Genomic DNA, 21,434 nt, shown 5'->3' with positions numbered 1-21,434 from the left:
TTTGTATCCAGCATCTGTGTTGAGCTTCCAGTTCAGCCTGTTGTTGATGTGGATGTCCAGGTACTCAACGCATCAACATCCCAGGATAGACACGGGTGTTGTAGCCATTCTCGCTTTATGACATCTCTCTGGTCTTTTTCACATTAAGCAGCAGATCATTTCTCCAAGACTACTCAAATAAAACCATCCACTCGTGCTCTCCTACCCGTCACTAATGCATCCAAACTTTATGAGTATTTCTGCAGGTGGCGTGACTCGGAGTTGGACTGAAAGTCTCAGGTGTTCACGGTAAACGGACTGGAGACAGCACGGTCTCCTGTGAAGCTGCTCTAATGCACAGGAGCAAATAGACAGAGCTCAGTGTGATGTCCTGCGGCCTGTCTGTCAGGCAGTCGCTGATCCCTGAGATGGTGGAAATGTTTGCTGACATCTCCTGCAGCTTCTCTCTCAGTGCTGTTGGCTATCAAAAAAACCCCAAACTGCATCAACACCACATTTCAAGGAGCTCACCAAACATAGGCCACCATATAATAACAACATCTGTTAGAGAGCTATCATCTGCTGAGAGCAGATTAAGCGCATTAAGAGCTCCCATTAACAGAAACAGACGAACGAGTCCGGTTCTCTTCGCCTCGACACCTTAAACATCCCTTTAACTGGCATCACACTGACGATGGATGTTGAGTCACTTTGTAATTGGGGGAAGTTTTAGACGAGAATCTAGAATAGCTTTTTAAAACATTCATAAGTGAGATTTGTCCTCCCTAAAGTGCTGCCGCATTTCATGATTAAAGTCATCAGGCCTATAATCATGTTATTGCCGTTGTTTGTTTTTATACAGTGGTTGAGGTTCGATCTGAAGTCATTTTAATTCCTATTTTTCACCCATTGATCTATGATTGTATATTCATTTTACAATCATGTCTCCTCTTGGTTGTCTGCGCTTTTATTCTAAGGTGAAGTGGATAAATCGGATCAATGCAGAATATTTGTTCTGTTTAGAAAGGTCACGTTGTTGCTACTGGAAGTCATAGAGTCACAAAACTATTGAATGGTCAAGCAAACAAGTACATTAAGAAAGTATTAAGTACCAACACTGAAAAACACTTGAAAGTTATTACATGCATGTATCAGAACGTGTTGCGGGTTCATACTTTTGTCTCCAGTTTCTTTATTCAGAGTTTGTTCTTTACTGACATTCAGTAGATTCATTCTTGTGATCGCTATTAGATTTTTAACAAAGTCAGTTATCAGTGGCTGTAGAGGGCACCAGCTCATGTTACCTCATAGGTATCATTTTACCATTGATTTGGAGATCACCTTGTCAGACTCATCACAGCAGCATTTTTCAGTTCAGTTGAGATTAATGCTGAAATAATCACGCACACACACGAAGCAACAGCTCGTGAATGTTCTAAATGTATGTCCGAATGCAGACTGCTGCTTGCACTTACAATACTGTAATTTTCTGCTGCTCATTCCTGTGCAATATCCCATTTGCCCTCCCGTCATATTTCTTTTCAAGATTTTCTTATTTAATCACTAGTGTACATATTTATATTTATAGATACATATATATTTAGTCATCTTTTCTCTTTTACCACGTCTCTCTAATATTTTGCTCCTTACTATTTTTCTATTTTTTTATTTTATTTTATTTTATTTTATTATATTTTCTCCTACTGTATCATGCTGCTGAGAGACTGCTGCTCGTCAAACACATTTCATTGCAATGTTGACCCTGTGCTAACTTGCATATGACAAATAAAACTGAAAACTGGAAAACACTTACAAGGCAGATGATTTCTCAACTATCATGGAGACACTGGCTAACTTTTACTTAATGCTTCAGTCTTTGTTCTGGCTCAGTACCCTGATGACGAAAATGGTAGCCAGGCCTAAAATCTATAACTTCTTTATGTAAGTAGATATAAACCAATGTCCAGCATGCTGAAGAGGGAATGTTATTGGATGCTAGCTTGCTAGATATGCAGTAGTGGTTCTGCCAGTTTTCTTTGAGTGATATGAAACTGAAAGAAAGTCGATTTGATGAATGATTAATGATTTTAAACCTGCAGTTGTTATGTCTCGGTGACCATTGTTATGTTATTAATATAGAATAATGATAATGAGTCCAGCTGGGTTTTCATGATGGCTGCAGACTGGCAAGACATGCTTCTAAAAGGACTTTGGCCTCAAGCACAGACTGTATATAATCAGAATCAGAATCAGAATACTTTATTGATCCCTGGGGGAAATTATTTTTTGTTACAGTGCTCCATTATAAACAAACATTAACAAGACAGACAATACGCTAACTGAGAATAGTACTATATACATACATACATAAAGTCACTTATTAATAAATAGCTGAAAAAGAAACATGTGTAGTTGTAGCAGTAACCAGTGTGTTAAGTGGAGCCACAGGCAGGAAAGATCTCCTGTGTCGTTCAGTGGTGCATCATGGGTAATCTCAGTCTCTCACTGAACGAGCTCCTGTGACTGACCAGCATGTCATGGAGTGGGTGGGAGGTGTTATCCAACATTGTCTTTATCTTGGACAGCATCCGCCTCTCCGACACCACCTTGAAGGAGTCCAGCTCCATCCCCACAACATTACTGGCCTTACGGATCAGTTTATCGAGTCTGTTGGCATCTGCGACCCTCAGCATGCAACAGCATAGAGGATCGCACTGGCCACAACTTCTGAAGATTGCAGGTCTCTGTGCAGTGGCTGAAGTCTGTGGTGTAGAGGGTGAAGAGGAACGGGGAGAGGACAGTCCCCTGTGGTGCCCCTGTGTTGCTGATAACCTTGTCAGTCGGCCTGATGGTATTGAAAGCCCTAGAAAAGTCAAAAACCATGACCCTCACAGTGCTCACCGGCTGGTCTAGATGGGTGTAGACACGATTGAGCAGGTAGATGATGGCGTCCTCAGTTCCGAGACGAGGCTGATGAGCGAATTGAAGGGGAAATATATATAAAAGATGAGTGTAGTCATGATGATGCCTCATTTGTTCTGATATTTCATTGGTCCTTTATTATTACTATTATTAGCAGTAATGTGTCTGTGTGTTGTGCTCTTACAATTTATCGCTGTAGCTTGCTAATCAAGCTAGCTAGCATTAGCTTATAACTTCATGTTCCAGCCTCTCGTTAAAAATATGAAAACTTCTTTGGAGTCCAAACACAAACACCAAAGCTTCAAAATGCAGGACTGGAAACTAGTGGGTGATGATGTCACTGTTACTTCATCCATCTTTTATAGTCTCTATGCTGTCTCTGCTTTGAAGTTTGGTATTTTAATATGGAAAGCTGTGGGGCAACACCAAATCACAGCAATAGTTGCCTCAGGGGGGGATAGTCAACGCGTTAGCCAGTGAGCATATCCAGAATAATCCTCCTTCTGACACTTATGGATTAAATGATCTTCATATTTTATACAGAATGACTAGAAAATGAGGATAAATTCACTGGGTGCCATCAGAGGGATGTCGTCCTATTACCTTCAACAGGAACTTGCTTTCTGAGAGAGCTGTGGGTGCTTTTGCACCCACAGCTCTCGCTGCTCAGTGGCCTTTCAGATGTCTCTTTAAAGCAGAGCTTCCGAAAGTGTGGGGCCTGCCCCCTATGGGGGGTGCAGAGCCATTGCAGGGGGGTGCGGTATGGAAAAAAAGAAAAGAACGCTTGGACACTGCTAGCATAATTGACAGGTTTTTGACGGGGCGCCCACACAAACGCAACGCAGAAGATGAAGCATCGCCAATCGTGGGGCGATCGTGGCTCAAGAGTTGGGAGTTCGCCTTGTAATCAGAAGGTTGCCGGTTCGAGCCCTGGCTTGGACAGTCTCAGTCGTTGTGTCCTTGGGCAAGACACTTCACCTGTTGCCTACTGGTGGTGGTCAGAGGGCCCGGTGGCGCCAGTGTCCGGCAGCCTCGCCTCTGTCAGTGCGCCCCAGGGTGGCTGTGGCTACAGTGTAGCTGCCATCACCAGTGGGTGGATGACTGGTTGTGTAAAGCGCTTTGGGGTCCTTAGGGACTAAGTAAAGCGCTATACAAATACAGGCCATTTACCATTTCTTCCTCTTGAAAGGAAGTTCTTCCTCCCCGTCATCTCCAAAGGATCTTCTTATCGTTGGGGCTTCTCTCTAGAATATTGTAAGGACTCTATCTTATCTATCTTCAGAGGATAATTTGGTGTTAAAAAGTTTTTAAAAACAGATACTGATAAGCATTTACTTTAATCTTTTGAACGGTTCCTTTAGACCCATTTTCCCCTTTAATTAGCAGCAAACCCCAATAAAACAGGGTCGAGCCAAAACGAGCACTCCAGAGAAAAGTGTTGTGGCCACAGTGGAAACAGGTATAATGCTGCAAGCCTGACTGCTCATCACTGCTTTTGTGCCCAGAATCAAAAACGATCTTAAGCTAAAGGTGGAGGTGGGTTGCAAAGCAGCCGGCAGATGGGCAAGAACTGTGGGCAAGCTAAAGCAGCTTAAGTAACACAGCCGACATGCAGTTTGTGATATGTAGAAAGGTGGCACCAGTGTCCGGCAGCCTCACCTCTGTCAGCGCACCAGGGTGGCTGTGGCTACAATGTAGCTGCCATCACTTGTGTATTTTGTCTCTATCTGCCATTCTGCAATTCATCTCATGTACACAATAACGTGGCGCACAGCGCGACGTTAAAAAAAGGCACATACCTTTTTTCATGTCACGTTGCGTGACAAACTCTGTGTTCCTCGTCCACACGTAAACGCAAAAAAGGAATTTTAAAAAATCTCAGTTTTCGGTGATTCGAAACGCCGTTTACGTGGACGAAACAGCTGCGTTTTCAAAAATACCCGTGTAGGTGCGGATGTAGCGTAAAAGAGTTAGTAGTTTATTTTCTTACTACCTGTAATTTATTGCAGATTACTTGTATTTGTTTAATTGTTTACTAAATGTTTGAGGTGTGAAATAAATGCAATGGAGCAAAATATGGGCGTGTGTGGTTGTGGGGCCTAGCAAAAAAAAAAGTTTGGGAACCACTGCTTTAAAGGACTTCCGCATTGACTGACGCTCTTTTATAATCTGCCTCAAGTGGCCGTTAATGGAATTGCAGTTCTGGACACTGAAACACACTGACTTCATATTACTTCATATCCCTGAGGTTGAGCTTTTGAGCTGTGAGCTGAGCCTTTTTTGGGCAAAAATGAAAATAAGACGGACTGATATGAATTATTTTAGAATTTGTGCTTTACTCTGAAAGCAGAATCGCCTTATCAGCTGTGCCCGAGCTTCCTCCACCTGTCACCGGCTGAGACCGCAGGAAATCCCATTCCAGTGACTCCAGCGTCGCTGCCGCGGTTTCAAACGTCCCCGCCGGGAGAGCGTGTAAATACTGTGTTGCCATGTTGGACAGGAATCCACCTTTTAGCGGAAGGCGCTCACCGTGCAGAGCTGTGCGCGTGCTCCTGCCATGCAGGCAGCTTGACGTGAAGATAAGAAAAACCGGATCTGGTTTCCGCGAAGAGCGCAAGTATCCGCTGGAACGGACTTCCCAACGCGGCAGCGCGGAGGGATAAACGAGCCACGGACACGAGCGAAGCGCGTTTGTTCCGTGCGTGTGTCCGCGGCTGGACGGGCAGCAGGCTGACACGACTATTTGTCGCACGTCAGCTGATCGGCGCTGCTCTTTCTGAAGGCCGAAGCCTCGGGTTTGGGAATATACGCACACGCGCTTCCTCCTTCCACCTTCGCAGGATCGGCGGCTGGCCTGACATCATTGGCTGGCGGTTAGGAATGAATCATCGCCTTCCCCGGGGGGGTTCGGGGATGCTGTCGCTGTCATAGCACCCATAAAATCCCTCGGACACGCAGACCCACCCTCTGCGCTCTGCTGTTTTAAAGCCGTCTCGTCTTTGAAACCAGCATGGAGGAAATCTTGAGGAAGCTGCAGAAAGACGCGTCCGGCCACAAACACAAAGGCATCCGCGATGCCTGCGTCTACGCCTGCGGTGAGTGCACGGCAGCCCCCCCGGGCTCTTTGTCAACAGGAGGCGGAGGGAGAGCAGGGATGAGGGGAACCTGCGACTTCTCACCTGCTTTTAGCTTTTAGGAACCCGAGAGCAGCTCCTGCACTCAGCCCAGAGGCTGTGAAGGCTGAGCGAGAAGCTTTAGGACCATAACAGATTCATCCGAGCAGCCACGGTGCCATATGGCTGCCATGCCCCTGTGCTGAGCTCCGCACCTGTTTTATAATGCCAAATGTCAGCCTTTCTTAAAGAAATACGATAAATGCTCCAGTCAGGCTTTAGACAATTAGATTGGATCGTTCTAGAAAAACACACAAGGCAAATATTTGCTGATTCATTAGTGCAATAAGTTGGGAATATTTGACAGAGACGAAGAAAGCATGAAGGAGCTTCTTCAGAGGTTTCCAGACTGAGCAGAAACTCTTTGCTGTCTCATTACTGTCTGTCTGCACAGTTCAGTGCTTTTCACGAGTTCTCGCCTCAGCGAGAGACACGAGCTTCACCGTGGAGGGAAATATAGAAACAGAGGAGACCTCCTCTGGTTTCTTTATGAAATAAAATGTAGTTAATATGGTTTAAAATGTCTTAATAATATTTATGCACTGAAGAGTTCACACACACATCACATCAAGCAATAACAAAAACGGACACACCATGGTGTTCAAGCTCCCACACTGTCTTGGAATAATAATAATAATAATAATAATAATAATAATAATGAGTACAAAGTCTGATTGGGACTCCAGCCAACATAGCTTCATTATCCAGGTGGATGAATTATGACAGAAATTCTCTGTGTTGTTATGAGAAACCCAATTATCACATGAAGCTAAAAGAGTTTAATGCTCCAGGCTGCAAATCTGATTGTTTTTGCTGTAAAATTGGGTGTTTTAACAAGAAAGTAAATGGGGATTGAATCCTCTGTGGTGCCCGCCCCAAGTGGACGTTAGTGGAACTGCAGTTTTTAGCACTTCTGCATCACTGTGTGATCTTTCAGTTCTGCAGGATGAGTTTTTGGAACAAGGCTGATGGCGTACAGGTGAACTGTGGATACGGAGGGTCATCAAGTTAGAGCTCGGTTTGAATCCTGTCAAATAATCCTCTGAGCTTTGTTACACTTAATCCAGCAAGCTGGAAACCGGCAATGACCTTTTACAAACGAATCATGCGGCCGGACACAAATCACGTGACTTTCAGTGACAACAATGAGAACGAGCCACAGAAGCCAAAATATATAAGCACACGGTGAAAAACGATTTCCACTGACGTCAGCGAGGAGACTGTTAGCATTGAACGGGTCAGCGTGACCTTTTAGTGGCAGGTGGAACTCATTGAGACAGCAAGTAGAGAATGAGTTCAGGTTGCGCTGAAGAAGGGGTCATTGTGTACTCGTAAACACACACACACACAGTATTAATACATACTGTCTGTCCAAGGGCACAGACCTATTTGAGTATGTCCAAAGAAAGCTGCAGGCCCTTTCCAGGCACATGCTTGCATATACACACATGCACAAAAGGCCTGAACTGTCACTTTCCAAAAAGGATGATATCATATATCAGTTGTTTGCTCTTTTCTTCACAGACCGCTCGCATGAATAGAAACACGCCCACAGCATCAGTCACTGTGCAGGTCATGGTCGTCTCCGGATGTAAAGGATGCTGAACAGATGATGCAGAGAACATGTGTGAGAGAGTTCAGTGCAGGGACCAAGCTGCTGTTCACTAAGCTTTGGCAGACACAGAAAGTATGAAAGCACGTGGAGAGATTTATGGCAGATTTTAGAGATGTCAGCAAGTCTCATATTTCACCTTTTTGCTGGAAAAACGTGGCACGCAGTCAGAGTTGGTTGGAAGTCTAAAGAGGAGGTGAAAATTTCTCTCTGAGCTCACCGAGGTCACGTTAGGAGGAGGATGCAGCGTGCGCTGTGAATGTCGGCCGGCTTTCAACATAATGTGACTGTACAGATGTTTTGGTGTTTGGTTTTCTTAAAGTACAAGCTCACATTTAATGTGGGGCATCCTGTTTCAGGCATTCATGCTGAATCTGTAATTTTAACAGAAATGAGTCAGCCAGCCCCGCATCTTTCAGTCAGGCGTCACGTAAATAAGATCCAATCCTTTCCTTTTTTCAGCAGTAAATCAATCTGCATGTGGTGCTGTAGTGAGTGTTTGTGTCTGTGGGACTGAGTCAAAGTAAAGTGCAGTGTTTGTGTTCATGGTAATGAAAGTAGTGTCACTCAGCGGCTCGCTGGGTTCAGAGGTTGTTGGCATGAGAACATGTTCAATGCAGAATATTTCTTCAACTGTTTCGCATGTCTGTGCTGAATGAAATGCAGCTTTTCATTCATGGATTCTCTATGAATGAAAATGCGACTTAACCACTCTGTCTGTTTCTTTGTTCCAATAGAAATGCTTCAGTCTCAGAATGGATCAGCAAAGATTTCCCCTTCACAGCTTCGGTAAGTTGAACGTGACAGATTTTCTTCTCGAAAGCGTGAAAATAAAAATGTGTAATTAGAACCTGCTGACAGTCTGTGGTTTGTTTTGAAGGAGGCGTCTTCCACAGTGTGAAACGTTCCTGCCTTTAGCTAACCTGATAGTGTTCATTCATTCTCTTCTGCTTATCCTTATCGGGGCTGGAGCCCGTCCCAGCTATTGTGGGGCGAGAGGCCGGGTACACCCTGGACAAATCGCCAGTCTGTCACCGATAACTGAATACTGAAATTTAAACTGCAGTTTGTGGCTTAAAACATTAGTTTTCTGAAAGCTGCCTGATTTGAATAGATTAAAATGACAGAGGAGTCATTTCTGAGCTGATAATGCAAATACTGAGCGCGAGCTCTGAGCTCAGCTTCAGTTTGGACGTTTGATCGTCAGAGAAGTGATCAGTTTAAACTGCAGTAGCTGAACACACTGACAGCTAAAACTCATCTGTTCAAATCTGTCTTCACTATGAACTCATTGTTTATTTTATCTTGTGCTTTTGTTTATGTGTTGTTCTTTATTGTCATTGATCTATTTTGTTTTATTCTATTGTTAAATGTTAAATGTCCTTGGGTGTCTTGAAAGGCACTTTTAAATAAAATGTATTATTATTATTACTATTATTATTATTATTATTATTATTATTATTATGTGTATCTGAGGCTACTTTGACAAGCAGGATCCTTTTTTGGGCTGTCATACACTGTGATCATAGACTATTTACAGATAGATAGATATACATTTTCTATGTAGTTTTTATTTGTATTGCTTCTTGAGTTTTTGCTTTTTATTCAATTTATCCAATCCAATTTTCTTTATAAAGCACTTTAAAATACCCAGCACAGGAACAAAGTGCTGTACAGAAAATAAGTTAAAACAATAGAATAACAGAAAACAGCAAAAATAAATAAATAAATAAAACACATAAAACATAAAATTAAAACAGCCCTATATTAAAACAAAAACAAGATAAAACAGCATCGAATCACCTAAAAACAACTAAAATAAAAAATAAAAAACCAACATCTCACGTGGTGTCAAAGGTCAGGGTAAAGAGGTGGCTTTTCAAGAGTGACTTAAAAACAGATAAAGAACTGGCCTGTCTAATCTCTAATTTAGTTTAAATTGTTTGAAAATGCCTAGTTTTATTTTATTTTATTTATTTTTTGAGTTATTATTGTATAGAGATTTAGGTACATCACTACAGGTGTTAAAATAAAAACACATGAATTTTTCAAAGCAGTTGACTCAGTAAACAAATCAGCTGGCCAGCAGGGGGCGACTTCTCTGGTAAAAAAAGGCCGTATTTCCCATTTGACCCTTGACCTCAGTAAACACTTTCACTAGTTTCAAATCTTATTTAACACAGTGTTATATTTATTTTATATACATTTTATTTATTTATTTATTTTTATATTTTTATATTTTTATTTATTCATTATTTATTCACTAGTTTCAAATCTATATTTATTTTGTGAGTTTGGTCCCTGTCACAATAAAAGCAATGATAGGTACAGCTGCAGTATTTTTCTTGTTATCGTACAGTTTAACTCAGAGTTTTCAGTATTTTTATTATTTAAATGAGTACGAGAGGACCACACACTACAAGCTAAAAGAGCTGAGAGAAAAAGCAGTGTTGATAACACCTGAGCTCTCTAATGTAAGAGTTTGTGTTACTGAGTCCAAGTGTTTGTGTGCTAATCACCTATTAAATCATTCCAAAAAACCCAGTTGGACATTTTTAGAGTTCAGTGATCTCTTGGTGGAGTTTTTTATTTAGAGGGATGCAAAAATATGATGTCTGATTCTTGCAGTCGCTGTAGTGAGTTTGAAATCCAGAAATCTGTGACTGTTTCTGTGAGTAAAGCTCAGTAAAGTGTAAAGTGGATGGAGCTGCTGCTGCTGGTGGCCAGCAGCTCGTGATGGTCCCGTAAATTCCCAACACGGCATGAATTATTCACGTGATAATCTGTGTTGTTTTATTAGAGCGTATTAGATTAAATATTGATGATAATGTCTTTGTAATATAGTGCCATGATTTCTCTAGTAGTGTGTTCTTCTGGCTCTACAGATAAGACTTCATGCCTGTTATCTCTGAAGGAGAGGTGCTAAAGAACAGACTGATGGAAGATTAGTTTATAATGTATTTAATTATAAATAATCAAATTCAAAAGTGACTGTTTGGTGTTTAAATGACAAATTCTCAATGTTTTTCACCCAAATGTTTGCCTTTTTGTCTTTTGACTTTGTTGTCTGTTGTTTGTTGCTCATAAATGCTCTGGTTGTGGGTAACTACTGTGCAAACTGTGGCTCCTCACAGCCTGCTCGAGTGGTTGAGTTATGGCAGCTCAGAGCAGCCTGAGAGCGCAGAGATGAAGCTCAGTATCCTGTAATCAGCAGCAGAGCGCGGTGACTCAACCAACCACAAATAACAAGAAGGAGATGGAGGGCGAGCGAGTGGAAAGAGAGAGGGAAGAAACGGCGGGAGAAGCAGCACAGTGGCTGGTTTACATAAAGATACCTGCGTGAAGCTACAGTGAAAAGCTTATTTAGCAAAGGATGTGGTTGCTGAGATTATTTGGGTTCCCAGGGCAAAGTTTTAAGCTTAGCATTTTGCTCGTGTGACGGGCGGATCTGACTGAGAAACCAGCTGACATTGTGAGCTCGTGTGGTGTGATATGATTGGCCCACCCTGACGCATACTTTGCTTTATATCCTTCTGGATGTTATTGTGTTTAATAAATTGTGGGCCACAATTTCTAAAACAGACACCATGTTGTACAGAGTGACGTGAAAACAGCAGTAAACTCATCAGGAAAGAGGTTAATTGAGCACGACCTTAGCAAGAAAACAGTGTGGCACTTCTGCAAGCTGCTTTGCAACCCACCTCCAGCCCAGGTTTGACGTTTATTACAAATGTTGCTTATATGCAGCTCTAATGACACAAGAACTAGAATATAGTTCAACTTTATGACGTGCGCTCCCCTCACCCATCAGACGGGTTGGCCAATGAAACCTTTTGCCAGACAAGAGAAGCTCAAGTAAATTGCTCCTCCTGACTCGTTACTCTAACGATTGTAAACTATAATGCTTCGGTTTTGGAGGAGGGCACAGATTAGTGATGGAGGTGAAAAAGGAGACGTTCTGATAATCTGCTGATCTGTTTTCTTCTCACATCTCTGAAGTACTGCACGCACGGTTTCACAGCCTTTAAGAGATATTCCACCTATGCAACATAACCATTTTCAACCACTAATCATTGATGAGAACTCACTTATTAAAAGCTTAATTTCTTAACTTCCACTCCAAGATTTATTCACTCCATATTTAGCATTTTTTTCTGTTCCAAAATCTGTGTTCGCTCACTGTATTGACACCAATCCCTGCCTGTGATCGTGTCAGCTAATCTTCAGAGATTGTAGAGAGCTGTGATTGCACTGCCTGCATTACTGTGTTGTGTTTGCTTCCAGAGAGCGCTGTCTGCTGCCTCTACAGATGGCTCTGGAGTCAAAAAACACCAAACTGGGACAGACCGCACTTACTGGCATGCAGGTACTGGAAGATACAAATGTATAAATACAGGTTTTATTTATTTATTTGGATTTTATTCGTCTTTACTTAAACCTTTCTGATTGAACTTTGACACCAGCTTAAAGTGGAATGTACAAACTGAAGCTGTAGCTTTTCTCTACACAGAAACTCCTGTGTGAGGACAGGTTTGTGGGTGGAGCTAGCGTGGAGGTGGAGGCACTGGAGAAACAGCTGCTCAGCCAGATGTTGGAGGCTATCAGAGTTACCCCATCTCTCCATGAAGACTTGCAGGTGGAAGTTATGAAAGTAAGACCTGGGAATGTGTTTTTGGGGCTGAAATGATGACAGATGGTTGTACTTGTGTCATGCATGAAACTTCCAGGCTTCGTGGTGGTGCAGTCGGTGCTGTCCTTGGTGCTGAAAATTGTTCTGTGAAACTAGACTGCTCATCATGTAGCTATACTTAATGTGAACACACTTAAAATAGAGTCAATTTCTAATCATTTAGACCCCAAAACTGATGTTATTTTCTAACATTGACTTTATTTTCCTGGAGCACGCTCCTTAGTGCACTTAGCCTGTGTAAAGTGGACCTGCTATGGCAGCGATTTCCACCTCCATATTTTATTCTTGGACTCTACTGGAGTAGGTTTGCATGATTGCATGATTACTTATTATAAATAAGTATCTTATTTGGCCTTTGTACAGCTCCCATGTCATCCTTTGCCTGAAATAAGATGGTTTAGCTCCTCCCCCTTTTGCTGTTACTGACCAGCTTTCTTCTGATTGGCCCTTGTAAATAGAATCATCGAGCCAACAGTTTTTAGAGCAGTGTGCATCCTGAGCTTTTGGCTCACAGCTATTAATTATATATACATTAAGTTCGTTTGCAGCTTTGGGCATAGTTAATATGGAAATAAAGCAGTTTAGCACTTTATGATAATGATAACAGCTCCACTTTAAGTTCAGTAGAGGGATGTAGTGTACAGCTGAAGGGAAACGCTGCAGCTTTTAACGCTTCCTGTGATTTGGCCTCTCTAGAGCTCTCTGCTCATCTTTTTCTTTCCCACGTTCCTTTTCTTGTTACTCAGATCTTTCCAATTTGTGTTTAACTTATTGTGAACTTCTTTTGATGCAGTGCTTACATTTGCAATCAGGTTCTATCAGCTAAAGTCGTTTTCATGACCTGTTAAATCTGTCTGCCAGTGTTTTAAAAGACAAGAGAAGCGTCGCCTCAGAATCAGCCCTGCTTATTAAGAGTGTGTTTCTCCTGTGTGCAGGTCCTGCTCTGTATCACCTACTCACCAAACTTTGACATTAATGGAGACTCCATCCTCCGGATTGCTGAGGTAGGGCAGCCTGAGACTGACTCATCTTCATAATCAGATACATGAGCTTTTACTTGGCAGTAAATAAATGGATAAATAAATACATTCACAGACTTCATCGCTGTGCAGAAATTTACATTAAGTTTTAGGCTTTTTCTGTATTGCTGTCGCCTGGAATTATTCTGAAATGATTAGACAGACTTTTATGGGCCGGACTAAACTTGGACTGGACAGCCAAACGAGCTTCACAAAGGAAAATTCAAACATGTTAAAAATAATTTTCTGTTTAGCTTGTTCCTGCTTGTTGCCTCATGACGCAGACTTTTTTTCATAGTACCAGTATTGAATAGGCTGTCTCAGACTGAACCGATGATAGAGGGCGTTGCATTTTTTTTTAAGGAAAGTGAACTGTTAGCACAGCGAGCTGAACATGGGTCTTTTTTTTAAAGGTGAAGCGTTTCTCTGTCCTCACTTGCCCTCAAGCCTCGTCTCATACTGTAATCTCATCAATTATTCAGAAAAGTGAGATGGTTTTCCTACAGACACACAAACAAAGAGGCAGGGCTGTGCAGATGAAAGTATTTGCCAATAATAGTACCAAGATGTGCACCAGGTTCACTGGCTTAGCAATCTGTACAAAGCTTCTTACTCATGGTTTTAAGGCTGTATCATCATCATATTACTGGAACACGTCTGTGTAATCTTCATCAGTTTTGCTGTAATCAAGAACATCTGTTCCCAGTACAAGCCTCAGCTTGCTTTGATTTCTGCTGAACAGTGTAACTATAATGAGCATGAGAACGTATAGATAGAGAGATTGGATAAATGTCCAGCACTGTCTGCCTGATGACATACTGCACACGTCAGCCGGTGCCCCGGCCTTGAAGGTCAGCAGGTTCAGTTCTATATTAAACTATAGATTATGCCAGAGGTGATTATATATTCAAACTGTTTCCGTCTAGTTTATCTACAATCACAATAGAGACATTAATTAAGCCCTTCTGTTTTGCTGGGTTCACAGTGAATGGGGTTTAAGAGAACAGATAACATCTTACTTGTTTTTATTAGGAGGTTTGATCACAACTGGCTTAAAATCACAAATTCAAATATGACACATCAACCCCTTCAAGGTCGTCTCCTTGGGTGGCACTGCACCAGATGATAATGATAATAATGATATTAATAGTAATGATAGTTACAGTAACAGTAGTAATAGTAGTGCTCAGTGTTCTGGAACGTTATAGTGGAACTCTGCATTGACAGCCTGAGTCTAGGGGAAAAAACAGGGATGTGCTGCAGACCTGCAGCTTGGTCTTTGAGATGTAGCTGGAGTCTCAGCTCCCGTGGGTAGTGATGATCCCTGAAATTAAACTTGGGACAAGCTGACACTGAAGTTAATGTTTGCTCTGTGTGGAACTGGTGCAGTCTGCAAGGTTTGGGACTCCCAGGAAATGCTTTTAAAATAGCAGCTGTGCTGGAAGCAGTCCAGAAGTGCTCAAGGAGGCAGTTTCATTCACAAAAGTTTAAACTGGGTTGTCCGCGTTGTACGGCACCAGCAGTAAAAACACTGATGAATAAAATTTAGAAACGTTAGTTTTTTGGCCCTGAGTCATTCTTAGACTCAGACTCCCCTTTTGGTCTTTATAGAACATAAAGAAGTAATCGTTGGTCGTTGTGTCCTTGAGCAAGACACTTTACCCTACCGCCTACTGGTGATGGCCAGAGGGGCTGATGGCGCGATGTGGCAGCCTCGCTTCTATCAGTCTGCCCCAGGGCAGCTGTGGCTACAACTGTAGCTGCCTCCACCAGTGTGTGAATGTGAGAGTGAATGAATAGTGGTATTGTAAAGCACTTTGGGTGCCTTGAAAGCGCTGTATAAATCCAATCCATTAATCCCCCGTTTCTCGATAGCTCAGGTTCATAACTTGCTCCTTGGGCGGTTTCATAATGGATGCCTCATTCAGTTTGGTTTATATTAGGTAAAACTGATTTGGAGTCATGAATAAAAGAACGGTGTCAAAACATCTCAAGACACTAATCAGTTCAATTCAAAGATGAGACTTTACGCTGACAGCTTACTGTACAATGGGACGTTTGGTTCTAAGTGTTCTGCAGTTCTGCTGTTTATACTGAGCAGAAACGTCATGTTAGTCATTAATGTTCAGACCACCTGATCGTAGCGTGGTCGAGTGTTTTATGTCAAATGTTTTCTGTCACGTCACTTCCCCCAGCAGCAGAAGCAACATCTCCTGCAGCTAAGTGATGTTTGACGTCCATTAACAGCTCGTAAAAACCCAGTCACCATGGCGTGTTAATGGGCTCTGTGCTGTCAGGGCTGGCCATCTGGTGTGTGAGTGTATTGTGTTTGCATTGGGTCATAACTCAGGGTGGCTGGAAAGGCTGTCAGCAACACTCCATTATCATAACATCTAGGCAAATAGGGCCAGGACAGTTTTTTTCTAATGTATGTATTTATTATTTAAATGGAGGGATTGGCAGCGCTGAGAGATTCATGCATTGTCAAACACGGGAAGCTCAAGGCTTACGCTCCATTTCTCTAATGTGGTCATCAGCTACATGAAATCATGTAACCTGCCATACAGACACTTCAGATGTATTAGTGTGTTAACCCTCCGATAGACTGGTGTACCCAACTTCATGCCCTATGACTCCAACCCAGCTGTGGCCCTGGAGGGGATGGACGGATGGATGGATGGATGGACGGACGGACGGATGGATGGATGGATGGATGGACGGACGGATGGATGGATGGACGGATGGATGAGTGGATGGATGAGTGGATGGACGGACGGATGGATGGATGGATGGATGGATGGATGGATGGACGGATGGATGGATGAGTGAATGGGCGGATGGATGGATGGACGGATGGACGGATGAGTGGATGGATGGACGGATGGATGGATGAATGGACGGATGAGTGGATGGATGGATGGACAGATGGATGGATGAGTGGATGGACGGATGGATGGATGGACAGATGGATGGATGAGTGGACGGACGGACGGATGGATGGACGGACGGACGGATGGATGAGTGGATGGACGGATGGATGGACGGATGGATGGATGGATGAGTGAATGGACGGATGGATGGATGGACGGATGGATGGATGAGTGGATGGACGGATGGATGGATGGACGAATGGACGGACGGATGGATGGATGGATGGACGGATGGATGGATGGACGGATGGATGGATGGATGGATGGATGGAGTGATGGATGGATATCAGCCAAAATGATTTGCTCAGCAGTTAATTGCCTTATTTTAACTGTAAATAATTTTCTTGTTCCCAAACGTTTGACTCTTACATCAAACTATCACAGACTAACTCAATAATGTTCAGTAGACCACAGGTTGTGTGTTTTTTGTCCTGTCTCCCTTTCCCCAGCTCTTCCCCACTGTTACCAAGTGCTTGCTCATTGGGGCTCGTCTGTTTGTTAGGGTTGTGTTATTGTAGGGTCTTTACATTACAATATAAATGCCTTGAGGTGACTGTTGGGGGGATTTGCCACAAATAAAGCTGAAAATTGAAACCTGACTACAGGTTGAACAGGTGGCAACAGTTTTGTCATTGTCAGACTCAGAGACTGTAAATAAAAAATGGATGTAGCCACCATACTGTTACCTGTTAGTTCGTGCAGCCTCTGTCGCTGTCGCACCTGTATAATTTATAGGTGCCGCTTACTCGTGTTAGCCTGTAGCATAGCACTTTATCCCCTCGTGAAAAATGTGGTCACTTTAGTTTCAAACAACCAACATGGGAGTAGCCAAAATACTAATGCTAATACTAATACATCGCGGTGTTTCCCCCCATCTTTTATATTCAGTAGGTTGTTTTATAGCAACTGACCAGTGCCACCTAGAGGCAAAAAAGGAATATGAGTATTTTGTTACCAAGGAGCTTTATTGATCTGTTGTTTTCTTTTTGTTTGTGGCTGCACAACACAAGCTTTTAGCTTTTAAACGTTGTATAAATAAATGTACCCTGTGCATGTACTATATGAACCCCACATTATGTAGGTTTTAATATAACCCTCAGACATGTTTGTACTTACACTAACTGGCAGCGCTTTACCTTTACCTAGGTACCTTGAGGTTGTTCCTTGCTCTCTTGTCCCTCTCACATGCATATTCATGCCATCTGTGAGTGCTTTATGGTGCAGGATGTATTGGGTTTTTTATTGATTGGGAGCAGGTGGTGTAAAACATCCCTGAGGCTGCCAAGATTTCAAATGTAATTAGCAGATGTGGTCTTTGTTTAGGCTCTACGTGAGGTTGGCCCTGGTAGTTCTCAGCCCCTCTGAGCTCACAGGACGGAACAGAAATTTGATAATTGGTCAAATAAATCTTGGCTTACACATTTTGTTATCAACAAGCTCTGTAGCTCTTCCATTAAACCCCACTCTTGGATTAAGAATTGTTATGTGATTTGGATTTCTGTACTGTGTATTTGGGCAATATCCCGTCAGCAGCCTCCTTAAGGGACAAATATTTGATAAACATCCTGTTGGGAGCGGGCAAAAAAGCGCTTACCAGGAGGTGGCTGGAGAAAGAGCCCCCAACAAAGAAAGACAGGATAAGAATAATGGAGGAAATATATAGAACCTCAAAATGGGCCAATTTCATAAAATCTGGAGGAAGTGGGAGAGATTTGTTGAAGGTGGTAATGTGGGATGATGGGTGGTGGGTTATATAACCAGAGCTTAACTAAGTATTTTCACGCAACTACTGGAAGAAGGAAGGCCTGCTAAGGACGTGGTCACTGTTTTTTAGAAGGCAGCTCATAAAAGAGACTGGAAATAGCCTTCCGAATATCATCAGGGATGGACTGTAAAGTGCTGCGTGGACAGTAGCAAAAACCTGACAACATGGGACCTGTGAAGAGGTGGAGAGGAGCTCCCCCAGACCGGGCAGGTCTGATGGTTTCACTGTGCCATTATGTTATTGTCAGTGCGTATTATGTTTGTTTGTTTGTTTGTTTTTTTGTTTGTTTTTTGGGGGTTTTTTTTGTTGCTGTTTTTGTTTTTTTCATGTGGAAAAAAAAAGAATTGTTATGTGAATTAAGATCTCCATTGTTTCTAAGGTGCCCAGATGTGACAGACAATATTTAGCAAAAATGCTACAGAAAATGAAATACTTGGAATTCCCTCCTTAATTCTATATGAAATAATTGTATTCATAATGGCTGTTTTTAATTTCATGTAGAATAAGCGCCATGCTTTACTGTGACATTAGCAAACCAGCATTCATGCTTCCTCCCTGGCTGGTTCAGTCCCAGCAATCCAGGAACGAACAAATACCCTAGGATTAGGACTGCCACGATTAGTTGACTAGTCACGATTACTGATTTGAAGCTTGAAGCTTTGTAAGATCCCAAAAGACGCAGGAATAAGTAGTAGTATTTAAGAGTGTAATAACGGACTGAAACAGAAGATGGCAGCACTGCATGTACAAGGATGCCAGCTGCTGTTAAACCCTGAAGAAGAAGAAGAATAAGCTCTGTCCCAGAATTCATAGCGCGGCCCAGCTCAGTTTCCAACAATGGCGGCAGCTACTTAGTTTTAATATTACTCTTATTATTCTTTCTGGGTCACAAAATAAACGTTTAACATATTTTCAGGCGAGAATGTAGCTGTGTAAACTTCAAATATCTGCTCAGTTTATCAAGACGCCACATATTTTCAAAAGCGCTCCGACGTTTTCGGAGATGTCTGTTACCCACTAGCTCGACAGCTAGCCGGGGGAAAGGCTCACTAGAGCTGTGAGAACAAACCCACCGCCGTCTTTCGCTACTCAGGTTAAACATGATATATAAGTCACTTAGATAACTTAAAAATGTTATTGTTTGGCTTTTTTTAATATTTTATTTGTTCCCGAGTAAATCGGTTTGGCTGAGATTAAAGTTATAGTTTTTACACAGCTGAATAAACGTCAAGCAGACAGCTGATTATCAGAAGTGTGAGATGCTCAAGAATTTACTCCGGTGTCCTGTTATATTTTAGATAGCAAGGAGTTTATTAAACTTCACTGAAACAATCTGCAAATGTCATTAACATTTAATAAACTATCATCTTTTCTTTATTTTTAGTTAGCACATACCTTAAACACTTAAAGCTGTAAGCTAATGATAGTTATATAAGAGCAGGTGTTGCTGGTGCAATAAGCTGTACATTTTACTCCAATTGATGATGATCTGATTAGTCGACTAATCAAAATAATCGGTGACTAGTTGACTATCAAAATAATCGTTTGTGGCAGCCCTACCTAGGATAGCATTTTATTTTGAAGGAGAAAAGAGCTGATGTTTCTTTTTCTTTCTTTCTTTCTTTCTTTCTTTGATTTTCTTTCCCCTCATCTCCCAGCGAGTCACAGGAGTCTGCTGCACCTGGTCAAAAAAAAGAGTTTCAGAGTATGGCATTAATCAAAGCAACGTGTGAAAAACCCTAACTGAACTCCTGGGATACAGTGAGATATCCCGAGAATATGGTATAGTTGATTTTAAATGCAAAAAGCAAAGCGGGAAAGCATGTGTTATAAATGGCTGTGTGTTTGTGTGTGTGAGCGTGTATTCATATCTTTGTGGGGACCAAAAACTGTACGTTTACTATACTTGTGGGGACCAATATCCCAGTTCCCACAAGTGAAAATGTCAAAATGTGGTTTTAGTGTCAGGGTTACAATTGAGTTCGGGTTAGGCATTCATTTTTCATGGTTAGGGTAGGTGGCTAGGGAAAGCGTTATGTCAATTAGATGAATACCCGATGTGTGTGTGTGTGTGTGTGTGTGTGTGTGTGTGTGTGTGTGTGTGTGCTCAGCTACTAGCTAACGTCTGTCTTACCTTCCACAGATGCACAGTGTTTACTCTGTAACCTTCTAATCTGCCTGAAAGATGTCTGACACTGACAATACATCCCCTTGCCCCTGCTGCTCTCTTGTCTGGTTACCATAGTAACCAGTGACGCCATGGAAAGCTCCTATGAATCTGTCCAACAGTTTGGTGTCTGTCTGTGATGGTTTCTTGGCACAGTGCGTCATGGTTTTTATGGTTTAGTGACATAAGAAAGACCACACACACACTGACAGATGCTCGTGTGTGTGTGTGTGTGTAGGTGTGCATCGAGACCTACGTGTCCAGCTGTCACCAGCGCAGCATCAACACGGCGGTGAGAGCCACGCTGAGCCAGATATTGGGAGACCTGACGCTACAGCTCCGCCACAGACAGGAGGTCACACAATACTTTAATTATATACACACAGATATATTATACAGATGCATATGTGCACACATTAACTAGCAGAAAATTACAGTACAGTACCGCATTTGTTTTGACACAGAAGTGACAGTAAGCATGCCTCCTGTGTGTGTTCCTCCTCAGGGTGCAGATGGAGACGAGGTGACTGCACCGCCGCTGCAGAGACGAGGTACATCACTGCCAGCGGTTTCTCTCACCTCTGCAGCTTCCTTTGTCAGCTGTAGGGATGTACTTCATATGAGCACAGCATTTCACTGCCTAGTATCTTACTATGAATGCTGCAGACAGGACTATTGTAGGGTATGAATGTCGAGCAGAGACTAAATAAAAGCCTTAAGATCACTCTGACCTAACAGGAAGCTCCCTGATTGCCAGTCCCGCTCATGTTCACGCTGCCTGCTGAATTGGCCCCTGCAGTACACACAATAAAAACTTTTTATTCTGGTGAAAGCAGATGGTAGCTCCTCCCTCAGCCTGGTTTTCTTGAAGGTCTCTTCATGTTAAAAGGGAGTTCTTCTTCCCCACTATCACCAAGTGCTTTCTGAATGCTGGACTGGGGACATTGTTGCCCATTTTATGAGTGGCATGTGAAAGTTAAAGCATCACTGGTTGGTGGAGGCATAGAGACACTAGTTTGGCCCAGCAATGGTGAAAATGTCCGAGTTCAGCATTAAAGCTTGCGAGCCACTGGTAGCTGTGGGCTCTTCGTCATGTTTAGTGTGCAGCTCCAGCTGTTTTGTAGCTGTTATAAAGCCACTGTAATCACCAATCTGCTGGTAGTAAGAAGCACCTTCG

General features: G+C 42.5%; 1 protein-coding gene across 1 annotated transcript in view; it reads left to right on the top strand.

Annotated features, from left to right (window-relative positions):
- The first annotated feature begins 5,463 nt into the window (after positions 1-5,463).
- Positions 5,464-21,434, top strand: part of arfgef3 (ARFGEF family member 3) — a 54,255-nt gene continuing 38,284 nt past the window's right edge. The window contains exons 1-7 of the mRNA XM_087849963.1: positions 5,464-5,996; positions 8,424-8,475; positions 11,971-12,052; positions 12,197-12,337; positions 13,312-13,380; positions 20,496-20,612; positions 20,763-20,808. Coding sequence (XP_087706089.1) covers positions 5,912-5,996; positions 8,424-8,475; positions 11,971-12,052; positions 12,197-12,337; positions 13,312-13,380; positions 20,496-20,612; positions 20,763-20,808 — 592 coding nt within the window. The 5' untranslated portion in view covers positions 5,464-5,911. The remainder of the gene's footprint in view (positions 5,997-8,423; positions 8,476-11,970; positions 12,053-12,196; positions 12,338-13,311; positions 13,381-20,495; positions 20,613-20,762; positions 20,809-21,434) is intronic.

Source organism: Neolamprologus brichardi, chromosome 13, assembly GCF_056152115.1.
Source record: "Neolamprologus brichardi isolate AB-2024 chromosome 13, ASM5615211v1, whole genome shotgun sequence".
In the NCBI taxonomy this organism is placed as follows: Eukaryota; Metazoa; Chordata; class Actinopteri; order Cichliformes; family Cichlidae; genus Neolamprologus; species Neolamprologus brichardi.
This window is presented reverse-complemented; position numbering and strand designations above follow the sequence as displayed.